At 34.3% G+C, this 24,433-nt stretch overlaps 1 protein-coding gene and 1 pseudogene across 1 annotated transcript; both read left to right on the top strand.

Moving 5' to 3' along the window:
* Positions 1 to 6,320: 6,320 nt before the first annotated feature.
* Positions 6,321 to 8,743, top strand: LOC116112524 (annotated as a pseudogene).
* Positions 8,744 to 20,961: 12,218 nt separating this feature from the next.
* On the top strand, positions 20,962 to 22,481 carry LOC116112568 (gibberellin-regulated protein 14). The gene is made up of 4 exons (XM_031398696.1): positions 20,962 to 21,060; positions 21,344 to 21,382; positions 21,534 to 21,945; positions 22,043 to 22,481. Exons 1-4 carry the CDS (start codon positions 21,004 to 21,006, stop codon positions 22,225 to 22,227), a joined length of 693 nt encoding a protein of 230 aa, XP_031254556.1. The 5' UTR covers positions 20,962 to 21,003; the 3' UTR covers positions 22,228 to 22,481.
* The last annotated feature ends 1,952 nt before the right edge of the window (positions 22,482 to 24,433 follow it).

A 24,433-nucleotide genomic window follows, 5' to 3' on the forward strand; every position in this document is an offset into this window, starting at 1 on the left:
GCAAAATGATGGAGGAAATTATAACACATTTGGAAGATGAAGCACTACAGGATCCAATCGTTTTCAACAGATTGGATTGTTTGGAACTTCACTGTTTGTCCAGCCTTAAAAGCTTTTGTTGTGGGGATTATACTCTTGAATTCCCATTCTTGAAAAAAGTAATTGTCAGACAATGCTTGAAGATGGAGACTTTTTGTCATGGAGTTTTAAGCACAACAAAGCTGCAAAAACTACAATTGACAGAAGGAGAGAATGAAGTTGAAGAATGTTGGGAAGGCAACCTTAATTCCACCATACAACGTCTGTTCAATTGTTATGGTATGTATTGACTCACCAGAATACCTCATGCATTTCAATTGTTTAATGAATTGAATTGGTTGAATTCATATTTTCTTTTATTTCCTCAATTCAATGAGCTATACTTTATCGTTACAGAATGTGAGGAGCTCTAAAGAAGATTGAGGTAATTCCTTTAAATAGTTTGTGATACACCATGGCTCCGTTTCCCCCAGGTAAACAGACTTTGTTTCTGCCATCTTACTGATATTATCTTCACATTTGGTTGAAGGTGGAGCGCCCTTTGTTTATTAATTTGTTCTGTTGTTTCACTTGTTGGACTTGTATTATGTATTCCAATTTCTCCAAGTTGCCAAACACTTTAGGCAAACAAGACGATACAATATGTAGTTTGTTAATTTCTATGTTGATGCATTATTTGCAATTATATTAAAATAGTAATATTAACTGAACAAAAGCCCTTGCTTACTCCACCTTAAATTTACCATTTTGAGAACATAATAAAAGGATAAAGAAGAGGGAATTCGAAGCTGTAAATTGAAAGCCTATGTGTCCAATAAAGCTTAAAACAGAGATGAGATGTGACAATATGGATATGATCTACTACAAAAGGCCTTATGATTGGGATACCAAATATTTCACATCTTCCTTCTTAAATAAAGGCTTCTATCCTCTTAAAGACACCTACACCTCTCTTACTATACTCCATTCCATATTTCACCTAAACACTCAACTGCAGAATCAAGAAACACAAGCAAAAATGTAAAAAAAAAGCTTCCATCGTATAAAAGCACTCAAAAGACAGAACATTAAGATGGCAATTATGCAAATCAAATTGATATTCAATCTCATATTCAACCCAAAATTCGAGGCTTCTCTTGCTCCATAGAAAATACAAATTAATATGTAAATGACGGCATCTTTGAATTTGGAACCAAAATTATAACGAAAAAAATGAGAATTCCCAAGTAAACTCATTGGTACACCATTATAAAAACAATCTCAAGTAACTTATGCAGTGCAGAAAAAACAAACCCATACAGCCAAAGTCCATTTCCCCTCAAGAGTGTTCCAAAACCCTGGAGACCATAACAGAGCTCAAGTAAACACTCCATGCACAGCAACTCTGTTTCTAAGTTCCTGCAAAAACCTATTATGTCCACCACAAATACAAATATGCTCCCTCTACTACATTTGTGACACCATTCACTTTTTTCTCAGAAATAAAACTTGAGGTCCATGTCTCCAAAGAGATAAGTTGGCATCAAGTATAAAAGGGATAGAAAAACAGAGAATTTGAAGCTTTGAATGAAATATGAGAATGAAATTGTCTAAGAAATTTGCCTGAATTTTACTACATAGACAACTGAAAAACATCTATACCAGGAAGTACTACTGTTACTACATATAAACTAACAACTTTTTTTTATTAACACCTTTACAGCTAACTGTTATTATTATTAGCATGAAAACCCGCTCTATAACCACCCTCAATGGGTTCTTTTCATCCATTACACCCGAGTTTGTACAAGAAACAAGAGGTTGGTCAAAGGAATTCTACAAATAAACAAATAAATAAAGGAAGCGCATACCTGTTTAAATCACTTCCATATGTTGTTAAAGATGTATATATCTACACATGTAAGGACAGTTCATTAAATAAAGAAGTATATATAGAAATGATTTTCCACTTTCTACAATTGGTACTAAGATCAGAAGCAATTATAAGATATAAAGATCAAATACAGATGGCAGAATTAAATGTAATCAAAACAAACAATTAAAAGTAACATGAGAATGAAATTGCATGTAAGAAAAACTAATGTATCATATTCCTATGACCTTGGTTATAGCCCTAACAGATGTATTTGACATATATATCTAAACGTGCAAGGACAATGCATTTGAATACAAAAGCTTTTATTAAAAAGATCCAATTTCTACAATTCAACTAAACTTACACACAGAGTAGAGAAACATTTCAAATGAGAAAAATAGCCAAGGGCAACTGTGAAAGTAATATTATTGCCATCATACATGAAGCTCAAAAGCAACTACAAGATTTAAAGATTAAACACAGATCGCAGAATTACAATGAACCACGTAGCAGATATACAATGTGACCATCACAAAACTTTCCAAGAAAATAGTGATACCTTAACAGTTTCACCATTTGAATATGCCTCTGCAACATCACGTAATTTTCCAGTACTGTAGGAAGCAGAAAACTTTCCATCTGCAGCGCTATACTCCCCTAAGACCAGCAAAGGACCTGCAACCAAAACCAGCAATGAAGACACCTAACAGGGATAACCTATCTGGAATATACATCAAAGAAAAGGAAAGCTATATGGGACAGCACGTACTTGAAGAAATACTGAAGGAATCTTTGGCTCTCCAATAATCCGCAAATACGATTCCACCTACTCACAAAAAAATAAATAGATAAATTTCAAGTAGCAGAAGATGATAACCAGAAGAACTGCAAAACTAGAGAATGGATGTTATTGATCTATCCATCCATGAAAATCCAGCTTTTAGCAAGATATCTTGCAATCTAATTAAAAGATGCAATAAAATTGTTTAAATTACAATAAAAACTCCTCTAGTGACAGTCTTTTATAGCAAAACATTTGTACTGAAATGGTAAGTGCATTAAAAAAAAAAAAAAAAAGAAACTGGACTATTCTCTTGCATATTCAATAAGTTATTTAAATCAATTGGATAATCAGTTCTTCTGGTTTTGAGATAATTTGTCACCATTAGGATAGTTACCTATTTCAATGGCATCTCTAAAATCCCAACGGATCAAAATACATGTAGAAAAATTTGCTGTTTCAATATTCTGGAGTTCATAGCATTTGATGCTCATTAATTTCAGATTAAAAATATTGATATTCCGAAATGATTTTCCTTTTTGGAATGTTGGCTGAATTAAATTTTCAATAATGACAATTGTCCTAGAATAAATCATAATTGTGTGCAGGGTTCATTGTACATCATTCTAGATCCAAATTATCGCTGCAGCATGCTTATTTTGTGAATGAAATTTTGAATTTTATGAGCCTTCTTTAAACAAACCTGGGGGCCATAAGAGAGCTCAAGTAAACACTCCATGTACACCAACTCTGTTTCTAAGTTCCTACAAGAATTCAAAGGAACATTTAAAAATGTAAAGGAAAATAGTTTCATATGTCCTACAACCATTTTTATGAATCAAATCAGAGAATAAACAAAGCAAAACAGAGCTCCTCTATTTCCATTCCCCTGTTTTCTGTCAAATTTTCAGTAAACAAACATAGTAATTTCAACACGGTGTAATAACGATCTATCTATTTAATGTAGGCTGTATAGACCGTTTTGTTGATATATTGGTAAACAATTTTCTATTTATCACCTCAATTATTAGGACTTTGGCAATATGTTATCATCTAAATCTGCCCACTACTCATACAGAGTATTAAAATACCTTTGATTATACATATGCACATTTTCCTACCTTCCTCTTTGTCCTCCCCTCCCCCAACCTCTTCTTATCCCTCCCCTCGCACCCCTACTCTCAAGTCTCACCACCGCACGCACCCACCCACCCGACTCGTGCATCCACTCACCACCATCTCACGTGTCCCCACTTCCAGCGTAGCCCCTCACTGAATACAGCCCCCGATGATTTTCATCCCTGCTACTGAGTTTGTGGATTTCTTTCATACTTTTTTTCATTTCCTATGATTTTTCTTTTTTCTTTTTTTGTTGTTGATTTGAGCGAAGTGGATTCTGATTTGGATGGTTCATGATTTTGGTTTAAAGTGTTATTTTGGAAAGGAAGGTAGGTGGGTGGCCACTGGGGATTCGCTGGAAGATGGAGACGCTGGGAGAAGGCAGGGTTGAGGAGCCATACCGCCATAGAGTGGTTGCATTGACTAATTTATCCCTGTTCTGTCAAATTAACCAAAAAGAAGTAACGACTGTTAAACAGTAGGGGTTCGAGAGTAATTTACACAACTAAATTTATCTTCTCTTCTAAATGTAAAAGTGATTTTATAATTAAACAAAAAAAACACTCCAATAAATTTAATCAAAATTTAAAATTAATCCATTAGTGATTATGTGACAAGTTTTAATAATCTCAAACTAAGTCTTACTTTGATCCTTTTGTTTATAAGAACATGAAACCCTCATCAATTGAGTTGGCCTTTACTCTTAAGAATGTGTACATACATTTATTCTGATTTTGCTAGATTTCTTCCATCAATCTAAAACTTCTTTGCTCAATCTCTTTCCATATCATTTGAGTTAACTTTTTACGTTAATTAGCGGATTAAATAAAGCAAAACAATATTGTTAACTAAACCATGGGCTATGTTCTAGTGGGAATTAATATTTCCCAAACTATAATAATAAACATGCACTACTTTGTTATATATTGATCATAAATATTCTCTCTTTACTCAAGTTCAAGAGATAGTTATAATGAATTAACCATGGACTTAATTATGGAATATGAACATATGCATGTAATTAAACCTAAATTTACTGTAATTAACAACATAAATAAATCAAACAGACAATCATTAAAAAAAAAAAACAACTAATTAAACATAGGTGTAGTGAAACTTGAAAATAGGGATAAACCCAAAAATTAATTTTAGAAATGGACAAATACAAATCTAGAAATATTAGTACAATGGCTCCGTTTGGTTGGTTTTTTGGAATACTACTATTAGCATTCCCAAAAAAGTTAAACAGTAAAATACCTAAAAACTCACAATATTATTCAACTCTTTTTAAACCCCCTAAATTTGTTAATTTAATTAAATACCCCTAAATATTTTTTAGAAAATTGCAAAAACACCCCAGCAATCCACATTTACCAGATTTCGGCCACCACTGTCGAAAAATAGTCGGAATCTGGTAGGATGGTGTACTACCGGCTGAATCTGGTCGGTAGTGCGCCGATCTAGTCTTTTCTTGCCAGATCTACGGTGGATCTGGCCGGAAAAGGCCAGATCTTTGGCCGTAACCAATCGGTAACGACGGCCAACAAACGGTCGTCATTGGCCATCAACGACGACTGTTTGTTAGCCGTCGTTGACGAGCAAATACGGCCAGATCTAGTCGTCAATGGCCAGATCTAGCCATAGATCTGACCTTTGTCGGTCAGATCCACCGTGGATCTGGCTGGAAAAGGTCATATCGGCGCACGACAGGCAAGATCCAGCCGGTCATGCGCCGATACGGCGAATCCAGCCACCCTATGACGGTGGTGGCCGGCTGTCCGTATTTGAGGGTGGGTTAGGGGTGTTTTTGTTAACTTTTAATGTTTTATTATAGGGGTGTTTTGTAAATAAACAAACATAGGAAGTATTTTATTAATTTGTAAATCCTACATCGTAATACCAGCCCAATTCAATTTTTTTTTAACTTTTTTCAAAAAAAATTTCTCTAAAACGCAAAAATGTAAACCAAATGGAGCCATAATAGTCAAAACAAAAAAATCAAACCAAATTGTTAACTCATATCTACGTTACAATTGATCTTATTAGAATCGATATGTGTCAATCTATCATAATATGATAGAATCACCAGATTCTAATGAATTATTTAACCATGAAGGTAGTCAAAGGTTTTACCCTTTCTGTTGACAAGACAAAACTTTATAATCAGAAAAATATATCGGATTTCGACCATCCCTTTAAAACATAGCATAAAATTTTGTATAGGACTGATAGAAATTAAAACTAACAAGTTAAATTGATTTATTTATTTAAAAAAAAAAAAAAAAAAAAAGCATCAAAATTCATCAACGGATGTGACCAACTAATGTTGTCTTAAAGACAATGGGCTTGTACCTAGGAACTTTGAGGGTGTCACTGTCCTCTACCAAGTTACTCAACCACAACTCCAAGAAAACGGAAAACATAAACCGCAGATTGAAAATAGAAACACCAAGAAAACAAAGGTATGGACTTTGATGGGATCTTGGGCAGGAAACAATTATCTAAAAGCAGCAATCCCAGGAAAAAATGGCTCAAGACACGAGAGATGTGGCTAGTGGTTCTCGGTGTGATCCTTCACGCTGTCTAAATGCTAAGCATTTTCGATATCTATTTCAAGACTCCTATTGTTCATGGCATGGATTCCGTCACCCCTCACTTCAAGGCGCCCGCCAAACGCCTCGTCCTCTTAGTGGGTACATTCTCGAAACTTTTGTATACAAGGTGTTTGCTCGTTTGTCTCAGTAAAAAATGATTTAGAACGTCCTCGTTTTGATCGTGTTAGTGTTTCCTTATTGGAAGCGCATGTGATGGAATTTAGCTATTTGGTAAATTTTTTAAGTATTGTGTTTCTTAATTTGTCTCAATGAAGTAGTTAAAAGTGTGCGTTTTGAGCATATCTGTGTTTGCTACTTTTGGTGTTTGTTTGGGAAATTTTAATGAGAACATATTGCAAAATACATTAAAGGGGTCTTGGAAAAATTTTGGTACAGCGGATGGTTTACGGGTCGCTGGGGAGTCTCATGCTCGGCCCCCTACTGAGTCAAGGCCTGGACATGTTGCTCTAATTGCTGGTTTTTATGAGGATCCTAGCGCTGTAACAAAAGGTCAATATATATTTTTTTAATTCCTGTAAAGTTTGTATGTGGCGAGCAACTTATTGTGTAAGCTAAAGACGTTTTTGTTCGCATTTGCAGGACGGAAAGCTAATCCAGTTGAGTTTGATTCAGTTTTTAATCAAAGCCAGCGTACAATTTCTAATGGTAGCCCAGATATTGTTCCGATATTTTGTGGAGCCTTGCCACACAGCACCTAAAATACTTATTCCCATGACTATGAAGACTTTGCAACTGGTTCGTTCAGTCAATTTCTGTAAGCACAGAAAACATACATATGTTTCATTGGTTTTCTTAAAGTTCTTTAGTAAATGCTAGAAGCAAAAAGAAGCTTTCTTAAAACTTTATGAATATAACCACATCTTAGCTGGCATGTACTGATATTTTTTCTTCTGCATTATAGTTAACTATATCTTGGTGTAAACTGGCTTGTGTGTGGAAAACCTAATCTTTACTCATTTACAAGGCCCAAATTATTTATATCTTGGTGTGTTAGCTTTTATAGTTGTAACTTTTATTTAATGCTTTATCAATACGGTCGTGTTAATGCAGATACGTCTTTTTTGGATGAGTGGTCTTCTGATCAATTTTAGAGCCTTCTTAATAGGTCCAATGAAGACCCGAAGTTGAAGGAGCTACTACTACAAGATAATCGTGTTATATCTCCACATCTACTTGGTTGTGATTCAAATGGACATGCACATTGGCCCTTTTCATCTATCTATCTCAATAAAGTGAAGGTTGTTGACCATATTGCCAAGCGTATGTATTCTCTTCTTGAAGGCTATTTCAAGCACAATCATACAGCATATGTTTTCATCTGTATCATGGGATGCATGACAAAGGTCAGAATTATTCTATATCATATTAATTTGCCTTGGGAATTTTCTTACTTCATTTCATTGTAGAAAAAGAAAGATTTAGTGTTCCCCTGGTGGAATGCTTGTTCACCTTCTTTGTTAAATTTGTTACTTTAATAGAATATATCTATTCCCTATCTAAAAAAAAAAAACTGCTGACATAATTACCGTTTTACTGGCAGGTAGTCATGGAGACGGTCATCCCACAAACACTGATACCCCGCTCATTGTTTGGGGAGTAGCTGTTAATTATCCCAAGCCTTTATCTGGATCAAATCATTCTGATTGTGGTTTTCGTTTTGCCGATGAACATGCACATGACACTCCAACACCTAAAGAATGGGGTTTTGATGGCGTTGAAAGGGTGGATGTCAATCAAGCTGATATTGCACCAATCATGGTTGTGCTTAATTTTTGTCTTTGATAGTTTTGTTCTGAACCTAATCACGTCTCCATTATTTTTAGAGTAATGCTACAGTTACCGAAAGATGTGCACCGAATGACGTGACGCAATCTTGACCGTTGATTCATTATAAGTTAATATTAACCGACGGTAAGGATTTTGTCACGTCATTCGGTGCATGAATTCGGTGTGTAATTTTCGGTAACTCTATCATCTTCCTCATTTTTATTGGTCTGCTGATTGACTGGTCTAACAGTCAACTCGTCTTGGATTGCCATGTCCTATCATCTCAGTTGGGAATCTACCGCTTGATTATATTAACATGAATGAGGTGAGTGCAGTAGATTTCATTGTAAAGTGAACTTTTCCTCTGTTGTAATTAGTGATTCAAGTGTTGTAGAAAATTTTGAGCTGAAATTTTACATTTGTTCCTAAATTATAATTTTGTTATTTGGAATGGTCTGAATCGAGTATTAACTTGCGGAGAAGAAACAAAGATTTCATTTGTATTACAATGGTCAGGCAGAAAACATTGAAGGCGGGCTAACCAATATGAAGCAAATTCTCAACTAGTTTTCTTCGGAAATCATGTATTATCTTTGTATACGGTTTATAAAAAGTAGTACGGTATAAAAAGTATGTTCAATAGTTTGATCTACATTAAAAATGAAGAATAGGTAAGCATGTATAATTTAGATGATAACATAAAGCCAAAGTGTTAATAATTGAGGTGATAAATAGGAAATTGTTTACCAATATATCAACAAAACTGTCTAGACAGTCCACATTAAATAGATAGATCATTATTACACAATGTTGAAATTATTATTGTTTGTCTAGGGAAAGTTTGACAGAAAACAGGGGAATGGAAATAGAGGAGCTCTGTTTTGCTTTGTTTGTTCTATGGTTTTATTAAAGGTGAATATAAAAGCTCCTTAAAATTTATCAAAGTTAATAAGAAAATCATAAAATATTTGAAGTAAGAAAAACTCCAAGAATGATAAAAACCACAGATTAAAAGAGTCCAAGCTTACTTAGACATTACTTTTTCTAGTAATATTTCTCTGGTGGAATATAAGATTGCAGCACATGGAGAAGAAGACAGACCATCCAGCCAATATAACCGAGAGTAATTACAGACATCAGCATCAACAAGTCATAAGTTTGAAAGTATTGGAGTCCTTGCAGCGCCGAGCTTCTTAGATTTTCTGAAAGGTTCATAGTCTCTGACAGAAATTAACTCCTCAATCCAATGACTTTAAAATTCTGAAATAGCTAAGTACATCAAATGGTCAAGATAGTGAACAACATGAAATTCTTAAATGACTTGAAAATTAAAAGGTAATATGATAGATTCAGTTATTAAATAGCACAAAGTTTAGATCCTTGTCAAAGGAATAAAAAAAAATGTAATGTTTAAACCTTCCCAAAAGTTTTCTACCCATGACAGTCCAAATTACTATCGAGATTTAACAGGTAGTTGGGATAGAGAGTTATTAGAGTAACAAATTTGACTCTAGCATTAACCCATGGAGAATGGGCAGTGAGTATCTGTTTGTCTCATTGTAATGTAAGAACTCGGCCAAAGCTTTAATTGGATCAGTAGATGAAAGATTCAAATTTCGTTCATAAAGCATAAGATTACAGAAAATATTACAAGTAACTTTATGAATCTCTCAAAAGAATCATAATACTGCTTTGAACATATAAGCAAGTATGATACTTAACTATGAATTTTTCTTTTTTTCCCTCTAACAAGTGAGACATACTGCTACATTGGCCACTGTCAAATAGATGTTCATTTACAATAGTGAGCTATCTATTTAATGTAGGGTTTATAAAGAGTTTAGTTGATATATTGGTAATTTATTCAATAGTCATGTTTGAATCTCAATTCAAACATGACTAAAATTTAGGTAGAAGGCATCCTCACTAATTTAGTAAATTATTCAATTCAAAAATTAAAAACATGTCTCTGATTTGCTTGGAAGACATCTATCTTAACTTAATTTGATTTTTATTAAAATAAGAGTTAGATTAGTCAAGGATTCTTAACCATTAACAAGAATTTTATCCTGGTTATTGATGAATTTCTAAATAGCTCAAAGCCGTCTAATTTAGGATATAGAAACTTGTCCTGAAAATACTGAAAGCATAGGAGAAGTAAAGAGAAGGGTCAATTTAAGTTGTGTGTAATTGTCTATTTAAACATGCATTGGATAAACTTTAATAGGTACAATATTGAATATTCAATACTAGGGCTGGCAAAATAATAATACTAACCTAACAAACCCTTCTCACTAACCCCATGTGAGAGTTTGTAATTGGCTTGGTTAGGCAGGGCCTTTTACTGGACAGGCAAGACCCAAGTGAATTGACGAATTATGAATTGACATATGACGTTTATAAGAAAAAAGTTAATGAGAAGTGTTTGTGAGTGTAGTGTTATTCCTGACAAAAATATATAGATTAGATGGTTTTGGTATTGGGTCATGAATCATGATTAACTTTAATTGAAGTTGAGTTTAACTTGTGATCTGTCCTTAAGAGTTTGCGAATGGGTCAGGTGGGTTTGGCCTAGCCCATTTTATTGGTTAATTTTAAGTTCATAACTGATTCAATGTAGTGTTGGAAAAATGCTGGAACTAGATTTAGGTTCATGAAGCTTAAGTGAAAAGGTTTTGTAAAAGAAATTTAAATATATTTAACTTTAACTTATTATTAAATTAAACTGAAATTTATTACTAAAATGGGCTTACTTAACAAATTACCGGGCTTGAATAGCAACACTCTTATTTGAATCAAGTCCCTAGCTTTGATGTTACTTTGAAAATTAATGGTGATATTGTTAGTTTTTGAAATTGTCCTATTATGAAAATATTCATCTCCAATTCTGAATGTGGTGAACTGACATCAAGCCAGGAACCTGAAGAAATGAACTCTTAAGGAGTAAGGAGAACCTTCAACCTCTCTCAGATTCTTGATGAACTGGGGATTATTCAAACCTGGGATTCTTGATTAAGTTCCGCACACGTGTTTGATAAATTGCCTCACTCAGATATTTTGCAACAGAACCGTGAAGTGCCCGATGTTTACCCATTTATTATGTTTTTGTACTTGTTGGAAATGTTATATGACTTCAATTTCTTCAATGTCATATGCATTCCATTTTCTTCAAGTTGCCAAACACTTTGGGCATACTTGGGTACTACATAACCATCTGCATATGTTGTTCATAAATCCAGTATTGAGTTCTTTTATGTGTTTTCATATTTGCATTATTAAATTATCTCAATGAAGATGTTAAAAGCTATACATTGAATATGTATGCACAAAGTTTTATCAGTGTAGTAGAGACATACCATATCTGATTTAAAGAATTTAAAAGAAGATTTCAAAGTGTAACTTGTTGATGGGTGATTCTGACACCAACGACTTGCACATGCAAAATGTTAAGCTGCTCTTAAAAATTACACGTGACTGATTATGATAGAGTTAATCAATATAATCAAATACAAAGACTGAATAATAAATGAGGAAAATGATTTTTAAAGTAATTCGGATGTTTAAAGCTAATCGTATGTCCACTGTTTCTTTTATATATGAGAGATTATAATAGGTTGCGTATAGTGAACAGCGACTAGAGGTATAATAACTGAGTATTCAGAGGGAATATCAAGTTAGTCTTTTTCTCGTAAGTTATCTCTGCTCTAAAAATAAAGACAATCAGAATAATAGTTCAGTATCAGAATCCCGAAAATGAGAGAGAGTCCTCTATTCATAATAGAAGAATTCAAGGTAATGATTACAAATCTGCAAGTGGGTGGGTGTCGTGCAAGCCCTTCCTTGTCTCCAATTGGCTGATAACTTAGAATATATCCTCAAATTATTTGGGGTTTGGACAAGTGTACGGTCCTTAGTCACTTATAGACAAAACATGAATCTGCAAAGTTGAGGACAACCGTATTCTTTTTGTCTTTGGTCGACATGGCAACTCCTGAATGGTGCAAAGCCTTCCTGAACTCTGATTGGTACTCACTGATGTAAGCTTACGTTAGCCCTGATTTTTTAGACATAACATAACTCAACAAAAGGAACATACTAGGAAGCATTTGTGTTAGGATATATTTGTAACTCATAAAACTACACCTTAAAAGGATGAAGAAGAGGAATTTGAAGCTTTAGACTTGAAAGTCTTTGAAAGATGTGCCATAAGGAAAATAGTATGATAATCAAGAAACACAGGGAAACAGCTTCAAGCAGTTGATACGGAGCAAGCACTTGTATCATATTATTAAGAACATGAATCAAAAAGATGTTCAATCTCACATAAACCCAAATTCAAGGCTTCTCTTGATTAAAAAAATAAAAAAAATACAAATTCCCATGTAACACTTTTTGATACAGCATTATAACAACAATATGACCCAAACTTATACGGTGCAAAAAAAAACTTGTATACCAAAAGTCTTTTTTGTCCTCAAAAGTGCTCCAAAACACAGGAGGCCACTAACAGAGCTTAAAAGAACACTCCATGTGCACTAACTCTGTTTCTAAACTCCTACAAAAACCTATGTTGTCCACCACATATACAAATATTGACCACATCATAACACCACAATCTCTCCATTCTTGGCACATGTCATTCTCCTTGTAGCACGTATATATGTAACTCAACACATGGCCTACAGAAAAGACAGCACTGACATACAAAGTCTGGCGGATGAATTCATGGAGCGGGCTGAACGTCAGAAATCTATGCGTAAAGCCCAAAGAGCTTAACTGAGCATGTCTCATTCAAACGGCTATAACTTTTGATCCATGAAAAGTTACGAGGCCTGTAAGATACCGTTGGAAAGCTTATTTCGAGCCCGTCGAATGGCAATTGCTTTAGCTTGTTGAAGGTCATTTCTGAGGTCAAAATCCACCATTTTGGCGTGTTTCAAGGTTGTTTTATTTATTTACGTGTTTTTTCCTATTTTATTTCTGATTTTCTTGTTTTAGATTTAGTTTTTGTTTCCTTTTGTTATCAGGAATCTTATTAGGGTTGGTTGTCACCCTATATAAACTTATTTTTCATTTTGGAGACGAGGGAATGCATTATTCAGGTTTTTCTTCTGCATGAATGTTACTACATAGACAACTGAAAAACATATATACCAGGAAAGCACTACTGTTACTACAAATGATACTTGAAGATCAGAAGCAATTAATCATCTACCCACAAAAATATATATGCCATCAGAGAAAAAATGGTATTATATTGACTCACCAAAAAATTTCATACATTTCTTTTGTGATTGATGTATTGAATTGCTTGAATGATATTTCTTTCATTATCTGGATTCAATATGTTATGCTTTATAATTACAGAATGTGCAGAGTTCTAAGAAAGATTGAGGTAATTCTTCATGCACAAACAAGAATAATATATGCAAGAATGAATTTATATTGTTTGAATCACTGAACATTAACAAATCCACTATCTAGTATTAAATTATAAGATTTAAGGAAGAAGAGAGGGAGAAGAAGTATCCAAGAAGAACTCTAAAAGTTTCATCCAAACTTATATTAAAGAAATTAAGATAATATTACTAATTCAAGATGAATAATATAATCGGTTAATGGAATACAAATGTTTGAATTCAAGAAATTAAGATAATGTTTGAATTCAAGAACTCCATTTAATAAATATATGTACTCCTTTTATTGTATGAAGATCCAGTCCAAAACAAAACACATAACTACAAATAAACCCATCTCGGACTCGGAGTTCAATATTGCCAAAATTTGGCCTAACATTAAAGAAATGGGCTAAATCCAGAAAATGAGTTGGGTTTTTGAGCGGCCCACTGACTGACCCATTTCATGACGATCATTAAGACTTTGGCATTATGTTATCATCTAAAGTTCATTTTTTTTAATGTAAATCAAACCAGTAAACATGCTTACCTGTTTTTGTATTATAATTTCATATAGTACAGATGGTTAATGATACAACTAGTTACTATACTATTTTTTTTTTTCCTCTTATAAATGCATCCAATTGTAATTTTGCAATAGGGGATTGTGAATTTACGCTTTAATGCATTATTTGTAGTATCAGTATAGAGTTTATGCTCTTTCTTGACTTATGAGTTGTGAAAGCATTTTGTTGATGAAAATATTAAACTATTAACACTACCTACTTGCATTCAAAATTGTGCAGGTTTTATTTTGACTTAGAATATACTTGCATTCAAAATAAGAGAAAAGAAAATTATTTAAAAATACATTTACTCAATAAAGTAATTTTAAAACAATTAAGAAACTCTAGACTATAGTACTAGACCATGGGTTTAAATCTAAATAGAATAAAATGTTTAATATGGTTTAAACCCAAATATAATAACATTTTCGTCACTGCAGGAAGCTTGGTATATAAAGCACTCTCTAAATTCTCATATGCGAATGATCGAGTTTTTTAAAATTCGGACCTAAATCATTTCAGGTAATGAGTTTGCTAATTTTTTTAAAACTTTTTACATAAAAATAGAGTTTTATCTTTTAATAAATTCGTCAAACTTTTATCTAAAGTTTATGTAAAGAACAGGAGATCATCAGGAAAGAAATTTATCTTGCTATTTGAGTTTAGAATCTGATAATAAAACTTTCACATTTTTCAATTTCCAAAGTCAAGGGGTGGATACAATTATATCCAATAGCAAAATGGGCAAGACACCAATTAAGGGGAAGAAGCCACCGCTGCCGCCATCACCACAACCGCCATTACCACCACTAGTGACTCCTGCAACACCTACAACACCTGTAACAATACCTGCCCAAGGAGGAGCACCTGCAGATCAGGAACCAAATTAAGCCATGGCTAATGGCTTATGTTCTATTGTATAATTTATGGGAATTAATATTTCCCAAACTATAATAATAAACATGCACTACTTTAATAATAAACATGCACTACTTTGTTATATATTGATGGTAAATATTCTCTCTTCATTCAAGTTCAAGGGATAGTTCTAATGAATTAAACATGAAATTAATTATGGAATATGGACATATGCATGTAATTAAACCTGAATTTACTATAATTAATAACAAAATTCAATCAAAGAGCCGATCATTAAAAAAAAAAAAAGAAAAAAAAAAGTAAATAACTAAACATAGGTGTACTGGAACTTAAAAGTAGAGATGGACCCAATAATTAATTTTAGAGTGAACAAGTACAAATCTAGAAATTTCAGTACAAATACAGGTGGTCAAAACAAAAACCAAACCAAATTAATGAAAAAAAAATTGAATGGGGTCACCAGCCCCCACTCATAGTCGAAAGAATTACGTGATTAATATAGATAAAACCAAATTAGAATTAGTGTTTTAGATCTCTCCCAAACCTAAAAAAGAATATTATGGAGGTTATCAGGGCGTCTTAAGAACATTTGTGACCCTAGGCAAAAATTACTTTGGGAGCCTTCTAATAATATAAACATATATTAAAAAAATTATTTTAAATTTAATTTTCTTGTCTTTTGAGATGCAAAATCATTAGGATAGGTGGAGAGCAGATGCTGGAGAAGTGATGGGTGGTGAAATTGGTGATTTTCAATGCCAGGATTGACCGAAAAAGACTTGAGAAGTCACGGCCCAAAAGGTATCGGTGGTTGGCGATTAGCAGAATAAACAGAATAGGTATGATAGGGGTTTTGGGGTTTTGGTGAGAAGGCAGAGGGGAGGAAGATGGTGGTGTTGGGGAAGGCCAACGATGCCAAGTACACACTGAAAAGGCTGGAAATGGCTGTGGCACGCAATGGAGCTAGGTTGTGAGATTCATAAAAAATGGCCAAATTGAGGGCTATCAAGGTTGGAAAAACACTTGGAAAACGATAAAGTGATGGTTCCAATCTATTTTGGTGAAAAATTCGACCAAAATTAGGTCCAAACGATCGACGACGAAAGAGGGGTGGAGATGATTTATGTGAATGTTAAATTTTGGGATTGAGTTGGGGATGAGTAATTTGAGACAAATAAATGACCATTTTAGCCTTTCATTGTTAAAAGAAATTTAATGTGTTAATTTAAGGGTGTAAATTAAAATATATGAAACTAGAGATACAAACTTGCCATTTCGTCAAACTTTGGGTGGGAATATAATATATATAAAAAGTTAATAATAAATTTAGGCATTTTTTGTTTTTTTTTTTTAGGCCCCTTGGCTTAGATAAGAAATTATATACTTTTTTTATTTTTATAATATATTAAAAGAATTTATAAAAAATTTGGCCCTTTTCGGCCTTATTTTTTTGGGGGCCCTAGGCAGGTGCCTCACCTGCCTACCCCTTGAGCCGGCCCTAGGGGTTATTAATTATCAGTAACAGTGAAGGGTTATTATTCATCAACTTACGAATAATAAAAAAATGTGATGTAATTTAGAATATACAACCATGAGGAATGTGTGTTAACTGTTGATTTTCTGAATTGCATTTACAGTTTTAAATTAATACTCTTAAGTGATCTAATGAACCTGAAAATGTACATTTATGGAATCAAAATCAGCGAGAAGATAATGGTCTGTTTTACCTACTCAACATTCACCTCTATATATAGAGAACACAATTAATACTAAGTGAATATTTTTGTAGGTTTTGTGCTTGTTTTGTAGGTTTCATCTAGTAATGAAGAGGAATTTCTGTTTGGAAAGGTGAATTTATAGATAGTGTTTACTTAGCATTGTTAAAAAATGTGTAGAAATATTGTCGTTTTTCTCTAGCTACAATGTAAGAGTAAACAAAGTTTTTTGCTACATGAGTTTTATATTGACAAATTTGGGTACAGGCACCAGCTCCACCACTAGGTGAAGACCCCCACTGCTACTCCACCACCACTGGTGAGCCCACCCAAGGCAACTCCACCATCACCAGTGAGCCCACCCAAGTCCAATCCACCTCCACCAAAGTCCAATCCATCTCCACCACTGAGCCCACCCAATGCCACACCACCACCACCAGTGAGCCCACCCAAAACCACTCCACCGTCAGTCGACCTAAGACTATTCCACCAACAGTGGCCCACCACTGCCTCCAGTAAGGACAAAGAAAGGTAACAACATATGTACACAATAATAATACTCAGGAATAGACTTAAAATCGTAACTTTTTTCAGTCTTTTATTGATACTAGATACTTTGATTAATTTCTATTACTTTAAAAGACCCATAATCCTCTTGTTTGTTAATTTTAAGTTCATAAATGAATCAATAAAGTGTTAGAAAAATGCAGGAACTAGATTTAGGTTTATGAAGCTTGAGTGAAAACGTTTTGTAAAAGAAATTTAAATATATTTAATTTTAATTCATTATTAATTTATAACTGATATTTATTACTAATATGGGCTTACTTAACAAATTAGTCGGACTTGAATAACAACACTCTTACTGGAATCAAGTCCCTAGTTAGTTCAAGTAGTTTTGATGTTACTTTNAGTTGTGAAAGTACTCAAATTTCAACACGTACAAAAAATATTATCATATTGACTTTGTTCATATATATAGCGCTTCGTCTTGGGTTAATTGCCTAAAAAAATATTAAGTTTTTTCCTTTCTAGATCTTGTTCACAGAAATTGCCCCTATAATTCTTTTCTATTTACAGTAATAGCTAGGTAGAGTATGTTTAGTCTGGTCTCCTGAAAGAGATATTGATACTTAATCTCAATGTGTAGTGTGACCCTTTAATTCTTTTTATTCAGTTGAAGAAACAAACAACAGTACAAGCTACAGGCGCGGCTGCTAGTTTGATTGAGATCATACAGGGTTCAGGCTTCAAGTTACAGACACTGAATTTGAGTTTTGAGGATGAAGAGGAAGTTCTTGTCTAGATATTACGCGTCGATTTTTTAAAATTCAATCATGGAAAGGAGGAAAGTTATCTTTGATGTCCTTTTTTCCTCAAAACCTTGGTATTGGACTATTAGTTAGGCATATTCTTGAGAGAAACTGTATTTTCACTTACTGTTTCCATCAATGTTAAAAGTCATTGGTTGTTGACCTTATGCTTGAGATACTTCTCAAATTACAATATGGCGATCGCTGTGTGGTATAGTATGTGCGGTGATTATACCATTGCTATCGTAGTTTTATAGCGCACAGTTAAGTTCCAGTTCAAGTCCTTCTCTAGACTAGTATTTCAGCCATCGAATATGTCGAGAAAATACAATATTTCAACCTTCTTCCTGAATTCCCGTCTTGCTTCTTTTCATTCTGTGAACTAATGGTGTTGAAAACTATGTTAAGGCGTCAAAGAAGTAGTATATAAAAGTAAAGATTCCAAGTAAATGAGCTTGGGAAAAAAAAAAAAAAAAAAATTCTTGTAAACCATGAAATCCAGGCGTTATTTTAGTGTGTGCTGGGAAATGAGAAGTAAAGGGAGATAATTCAGGAGCCATGTTGTGGCATGCAATTAATTGAATACTGAATTTTTTAAGCGTACTGCAGCATAATCATTCTGAAGTTTTAGCTCAATCAAAGCTCCTGCCCATACTTGGGATGGGACATGGCCTCATCATGTCCCAAGAAGGTCCCTTTCCTGCCCATGCCTCGAACTCAAAGGAGCTTCATTTTGAATGAAAATGAAATAAAGTGACAGCAACATATAACCACTCATTCTTATGCAAAAATAGCTCTGCAAGAAGAAACATAGAAAGAAGATACAACCCTTAATTGAATGTAATTCAAATGTGTTCCACCTGCAATTTTTTTTTTTTTTTTTTTTTTTTTTTTAATGTGAAGTATGGTGTTGTAGACTTCTGGTTAAGTTTCTGATATTATATTATTACTATCTTCTTATCCCTTCCTGCAAAAAGGGTAGTAAATCAAGTCCTTGTTCTTCAGCATTGTATGCTTGTACATCAATCAATAATAACAAGAGGCAAGCCTGTAGCTTAGAGGATTAGAGCACGCGGCTACAAAATTGATTTGTAACACAAAGAAGCGAGATCGATACGTTATCTTAATCTACTTTTGGGAGTCTATGTTAGGATCTACTTGTTGAAATTATTGAAAACGGTTTTTTCTTGTTCCAATCGCTTGTCTTTACTATAAATTATTAGTTTTATATATTATTTCGTGATCTTTAATCGTTTGAAAAAAGGCAACAACACATTCCGTTTTCGTGATTTCCATTTACGTAATGAAGGATAAAGGTAAATTTTTGATAATATGTTCATCAGCTTACCACCATTCTATGCTGTAATGGTAAGAACAGAGTTCCCAGAAGCTTCAAAACAAGAAGGTTATGCCAAATCTATCACTAAAATTTGATTCTAATTTTTGTCCATGGGCATATGCCACTAGCTTTCTAGTACTTTTTTGTATCATAGTGAAAAAGTCAAGCTGTGGGGCAAAGCCTGGCCTCTCAGTCTCCCTCTGCTAATGCTACTGTTGAGATATTATTTCTAATTGGATACAGCCTTTGGATACTTAGAAAAATACTCCAAAATAAAGTTATTGAAGATGAAGTTGGATCTATGTTCAATATGGTGTTCCTTGTAAGTGTATAAATGCATACATTACAACGAAATTTTATTCATTAAAAAGAAAAGAAAACACACCAATCATTCAAAGTTGGTAATAATTTTCTTGACCTGTCATGAGAAAAGGATTCACATGCAACTTACCTGTAGAGGGCCCTCGGCCAACTGAGATTTAACATATTCTTCGTTGGACATAAATCCAGAAACATTTTCTTGCTAATTACTAATATGTCTCAAATCTTGAGATAATGCTGCAATTAGTACTAATAAAAGTTAAAAAAAAAAAAAAAGAAAAATAATAGGGTTTGTGATGACAGGCACTTTATCAAAAGAAAACCAGTGGGATTCCTTTTCCATCAAACTGGAGGACACAGTCCCAATTTTCATGTAGCCATTGTCTTGTCTGTTTCTCAGACAGACAGGAAAAAGATAGAGAACGAGATAGACTTCAACTGTTTGAATGATGTTCTCGAGGGTTGTCATTGGGATCTACATTAGTTGTGATGTAATGAGCTAGGCAAAGCTCTAGATTAGTGAATCTTGCTCATTGATTATTATTATTATTTTGACTACTGTTTATAACATGTGATGCCACATGTACAGAACTCAATGTATAGAAAAAAAAAATCCCACTTGCCCTGCTTAAATTGTTTTTATAACTTCAGTTCAGGAAACTTTCTGCAAGGATTATGATCATTTAGCAAGTTGAGCTGACCAAACAGTCAGTAATTGTCATTTTTCTGAAGGTATAAGTAATCTTATCATTGTCAATGGACATGGATTTCTATTCCCATTACCAGCAAAATCAAAGGGATAAGAGGGCAGATGCCCCCACTGGAGGCATTGTGGAGAGTTATTGTTGGCGAATGGCAAAGGCAGTAAGGCACAGGCAGGTGAGTCCAAATCCAAATAGTTTAACCCAACAAAAAATTTATCTAAAAAGAAGTGAAATGACCAAACCAGGAATTAACTTGTTCCAAGTTTTGGCAGACATGGCCTCGTGTGCTGGTTAATAAAAAGTATATTTGACATGTGAATAGATATACTAATTTATCAGACATGGTCAGGTTTTTGAACTGCTAGCCATAAGTTATGTGCTCAGTGATCTGGTGAAGCTGGCATTGTACATTTATTGAACCAAAGCCAGCTGGTAAATAAAAATCTCTTGAACTTTTACCTTTCCACCTCTCCACCTCTGTCTCTCTCTATATACCTCTGTCTCTCCCTTTATATAGTATAAGTTTGTGCTTGCTTCAAAGCGTCAACCACTGTCTAGCTCTTCTGTATTCTTGGGTTCCTTTCTTACCAAACAATGGCTTTCAGACCTCTGCTCCTTCTATTGGCCACTTTTCTTGTAGTTTCTGCAAGGGTATGCATCTTTGTCTCCCCTTTGAGTACTATTCACACATCACACTGAATGCATGTAATATTTTTTTTTTTTTAGAGTAATGCTAGTTTTATAAAGTTATATACAAAGAGGGCATATAAAGAAAATCTTTATCTTTAATTTTCATGATTTTTTTCTCTTTTTTCGTTTTTTCTTTGTTTTTTTATATCACTTTGCAACTCTTTTGTATGGATCTTTATAAGGATAACATTTTTTAATTTTTTAATGGCTAAATGTGTAATTTTGTGGTTTTTTTTTTGGGTAGGTTTCATCTAGCAATGAGGAGGAACTTCTGTTTGGAAAGGTAAATTCATGGACAATGTTTACTTAGCATTGCTAAAAACATGTGTAGAAATATTGTCATTTTTCTCTAGCTTCAATGTAACTATGTAAGAGTAAACAAAGTTGTTTGCTACTTCGCTACATGAGTTTTATATTGACAAGTTTGATTACAGGCACCAGCTCCACCACTAGTGAAGACACCTACTGCTACTCCACCACCACCGGTGAGCCCACCCAAGGCAACTCCACCACCGCTGGTGAAGCCGCCCAAGACTACTCCAACACCAGTGAGCCCACCAAAGTCCACACCGCCTCCACCAGTGAGCCCACCGCAGTCCACACCGCCACCACCAGTGAGCCCACCTAAGGCCACACCACCTCCACCAGTGAACCCACCTAAGGCCACACCACCTCCACCAGTGAACCCACCTAAGTCCACTCCACCTCCACCAGTGAGCCCACCCAAGACCACACCACCACCACCAGTGAGCCCACCCAAGACCACTCCACCACCACCAGTGAGCCCACCTAAAACTACTCCACCAAAAGTGAGCCCACCACTGCCTCCGGTGAGGACAAAGAAAGGTAACAACATATGTATACAATAAAAATACTCGGACTTAAAATACTCTTTTTAGTCTTTTGTTGACAATATATACTTTTTTGTTGTATTTTTGGGCAGATTGCCTTCCATTATGTGGAGAGAGGTGCAAATTACATTCCAGGAAGAATCTGTGTGTTAGAGCTTGTGTTACATGCTGTGACAGGTGCAAATGTGTTCCACCAGGAACTTATGGCAACAGAGAGCTTTGTGGCAAGTGCTACACTGATATGACCACTAGAAACAACAAACCCAAATGCCCTTGAAGATTTTTAATTAAAGTTAAAAATCTGAGTCCTGGCTTCATGTTAGCTAGAGTGTGCAATAATTTTATGTCTCTACAAGAAAAAAAAAAAAAAAATTACCAGTTCATGTTTTCTATTGTGTCTACTGAAATTTCCTGTGTAATGTACTACCCCAGATAAATAATATATATTAATGTAGCTAAGTTGCATTAAAATATTGTTGTAATGTCTCGTGAGAGAAATGTAGCTTTCAGTCAGTAAACTTGATTATTGTACTAGCAGATCCATGCCAACAAGCAAGTGACAATTTTAAAAGCTTTCAGCGGCGGCCCCAATCAGCACGAATAAGTAATAAATGAAAATGAGAACATGGAGCCTAGAGGTTTCATTATAACCAACTGTGGCTCCACAATTTCCTGATATAATGGTAATGGTGATAATCATTATGATCCGCATTCAGGATCTCTGTTTTAAATTAAGTTAAAAAATTTACTCAAAAGCTATAAATTACCCTAAGTGATGTGTGAATCTTCGTAACCAAACAATAGTCTATGTTGATGGGTCAGTTTAATTTGTTCAAGAATTTATTGCCACTCATTCTGGTTGTTGAAACAAATAACTACAACCACAGAAACACTACACTGGTGCCAACTAGCTGGGGTCCAAAGCTACGGTCAAATGAAATGAAGAGTACGAAAATATCTTTCAATTCGCCTGAGCCTCCTAGGTAAGTAAGACTTCTTTATTTACCTAACCACTCCAAATATTGCAGAGTTTTTTCGTATATATAGTTTCATAAACTTTTTTTATTTTGTAAATCAGGATTTTGATGCCGAAATTAAAATTGAGTGTCACAAAAAGATTTAAGTTTAACAGGTAGTTGGGATAGAGAGTTATTAGAATAAGACATTTGATTCTAGCATTGGCCCATGGAGAATGGGCAGTGGGTATCTGTTTGTCTCATTGTAATTTAAGAACTGGGCCAAAGCTTGTACTCAACAATCAATATGCATGCATGCAGTCTTGATCACCATACTGCTGTTGAGATACTGTTCATTACCACAACAAATCATGCCCCTAATTGAATCTTATCACCTATATATTCGTGCTCGCTTCTATTAATTAGATCTCTTCAAAGGTTTATTACTTTAGTACAGTCTGCAACTTGATCTCCTCATATCATTCAGTGAAGCTACCAATAAAATGTCTTAGATCCGAAGTATTGAAAGAGAGAATGTTGTGTGTGGAGTAATTAACTTTTAATTAAGAGATTATGGACTGCTATCTATAACTCAAGCTGCTTCTGCATTGGCTGCAGAGTCACTTATCAATTGCTAGCTCTTGAGATCAACATTTTTGGCTCAATGTCTTTCAAAATTTTGCTGCTTTCGTTGGCTGCATTTCTTTCAGTCAATGCTACAAGACTAATAACCTCTCATTTCTGCTCTGCATTTGCTAATAAATATATGGATATGATTAATTTGAACCTAATAGGTTTCATCAAAATAAGATGTTGAGAAAGTTGGCGCACCTCTGAAGCCAATCCCAGAGGTCCTCATACATGCAATATATATGTGTTTATACTAAGCTGTTGTTTATCTTGTTTGCCTGGAGCATTGGTCTCCTATTATATGCGTAGATATCATATTTTCTGTTTACTTAGGTTTCATCCAAATCCGTGAAGAAACCCATCGAAACCAGGTACATCACCGAAATAACCAAAAGACAGTACATCACCAGGAGGATATTCACCGTTCAAAACTCCTTCAGCATCAGGAGACTTGGAACCCAGTCTCCGATCAGGTGCAAGACTCACCAGCTCCAGCTGGTGAAGGAGGAGAAGCACCCCCAGAGAAGGCATGTTAAAATCCTTGAGCATAATTTATAAGTGCTCTGGTTGCTCAATAGCAGTTAATCTGATCTGGTGTAATACCAAATTAAATTCAATGTCTTAAAATTAATATTGTAGGGTTAATAAATTAATTATCAGTAGTGTTCTAATTAGAAGAGCTTAAGGTATATGGATGTGATAACGTGGAGATCTTTGCTTCAGAATTATTGAGCATCCAAGGGATTGAAATCTCTTAAAACATTATGTTATACGTTGAAATGTATAGTATTATTCCTAATTGAAATAATTTTTCTTACTGGATAACACTTTCATCCTTGTCATTATGGATAAAAGTAAGTCTCCAAATATCTCTAATCTCACCATATAAAGAGCTAC

This window comes from Pistacia vera, unplaced genomic scaffold (genome assembly GCF_008641045.1).
Source record: "Pistacia vera cultivar Batoury unplaced genomic scaffold, PisVer_v2 Contig663, whole genome shotgun sequence".
NCBI lineage: Eukaryota > Viridiplantae > Streptophyta > Magnoliopsida > Sapindales > Anacardiaceae > Pistacia > Pistacia vera.

Bases quoted from the DNA above. Each gene is read 5' to 3' on its own strand.
- LOC116112568 (XM_031398696.1), top strand. From the start codon at position 21,004: ATGGCTTTCAGACCTCTGCTCCTTCTATTGGCCACTTTTCTTGTAGTT. The intron at 21,061-21,343 runs GTATGCATCTTT...TTTTTTGGGTAG, and splicing joins TTCTTGTAGTTTCTGCAAGG to GTTTCATCTAGCAATGAGGA. The intron at 21,383-21,533 runs GTAAATTCATGG...GTTTGATTACAG, and splicing joins AGGAACTTCTGTTTGGAAAG to GCACCAGCTCCACCACTAGT.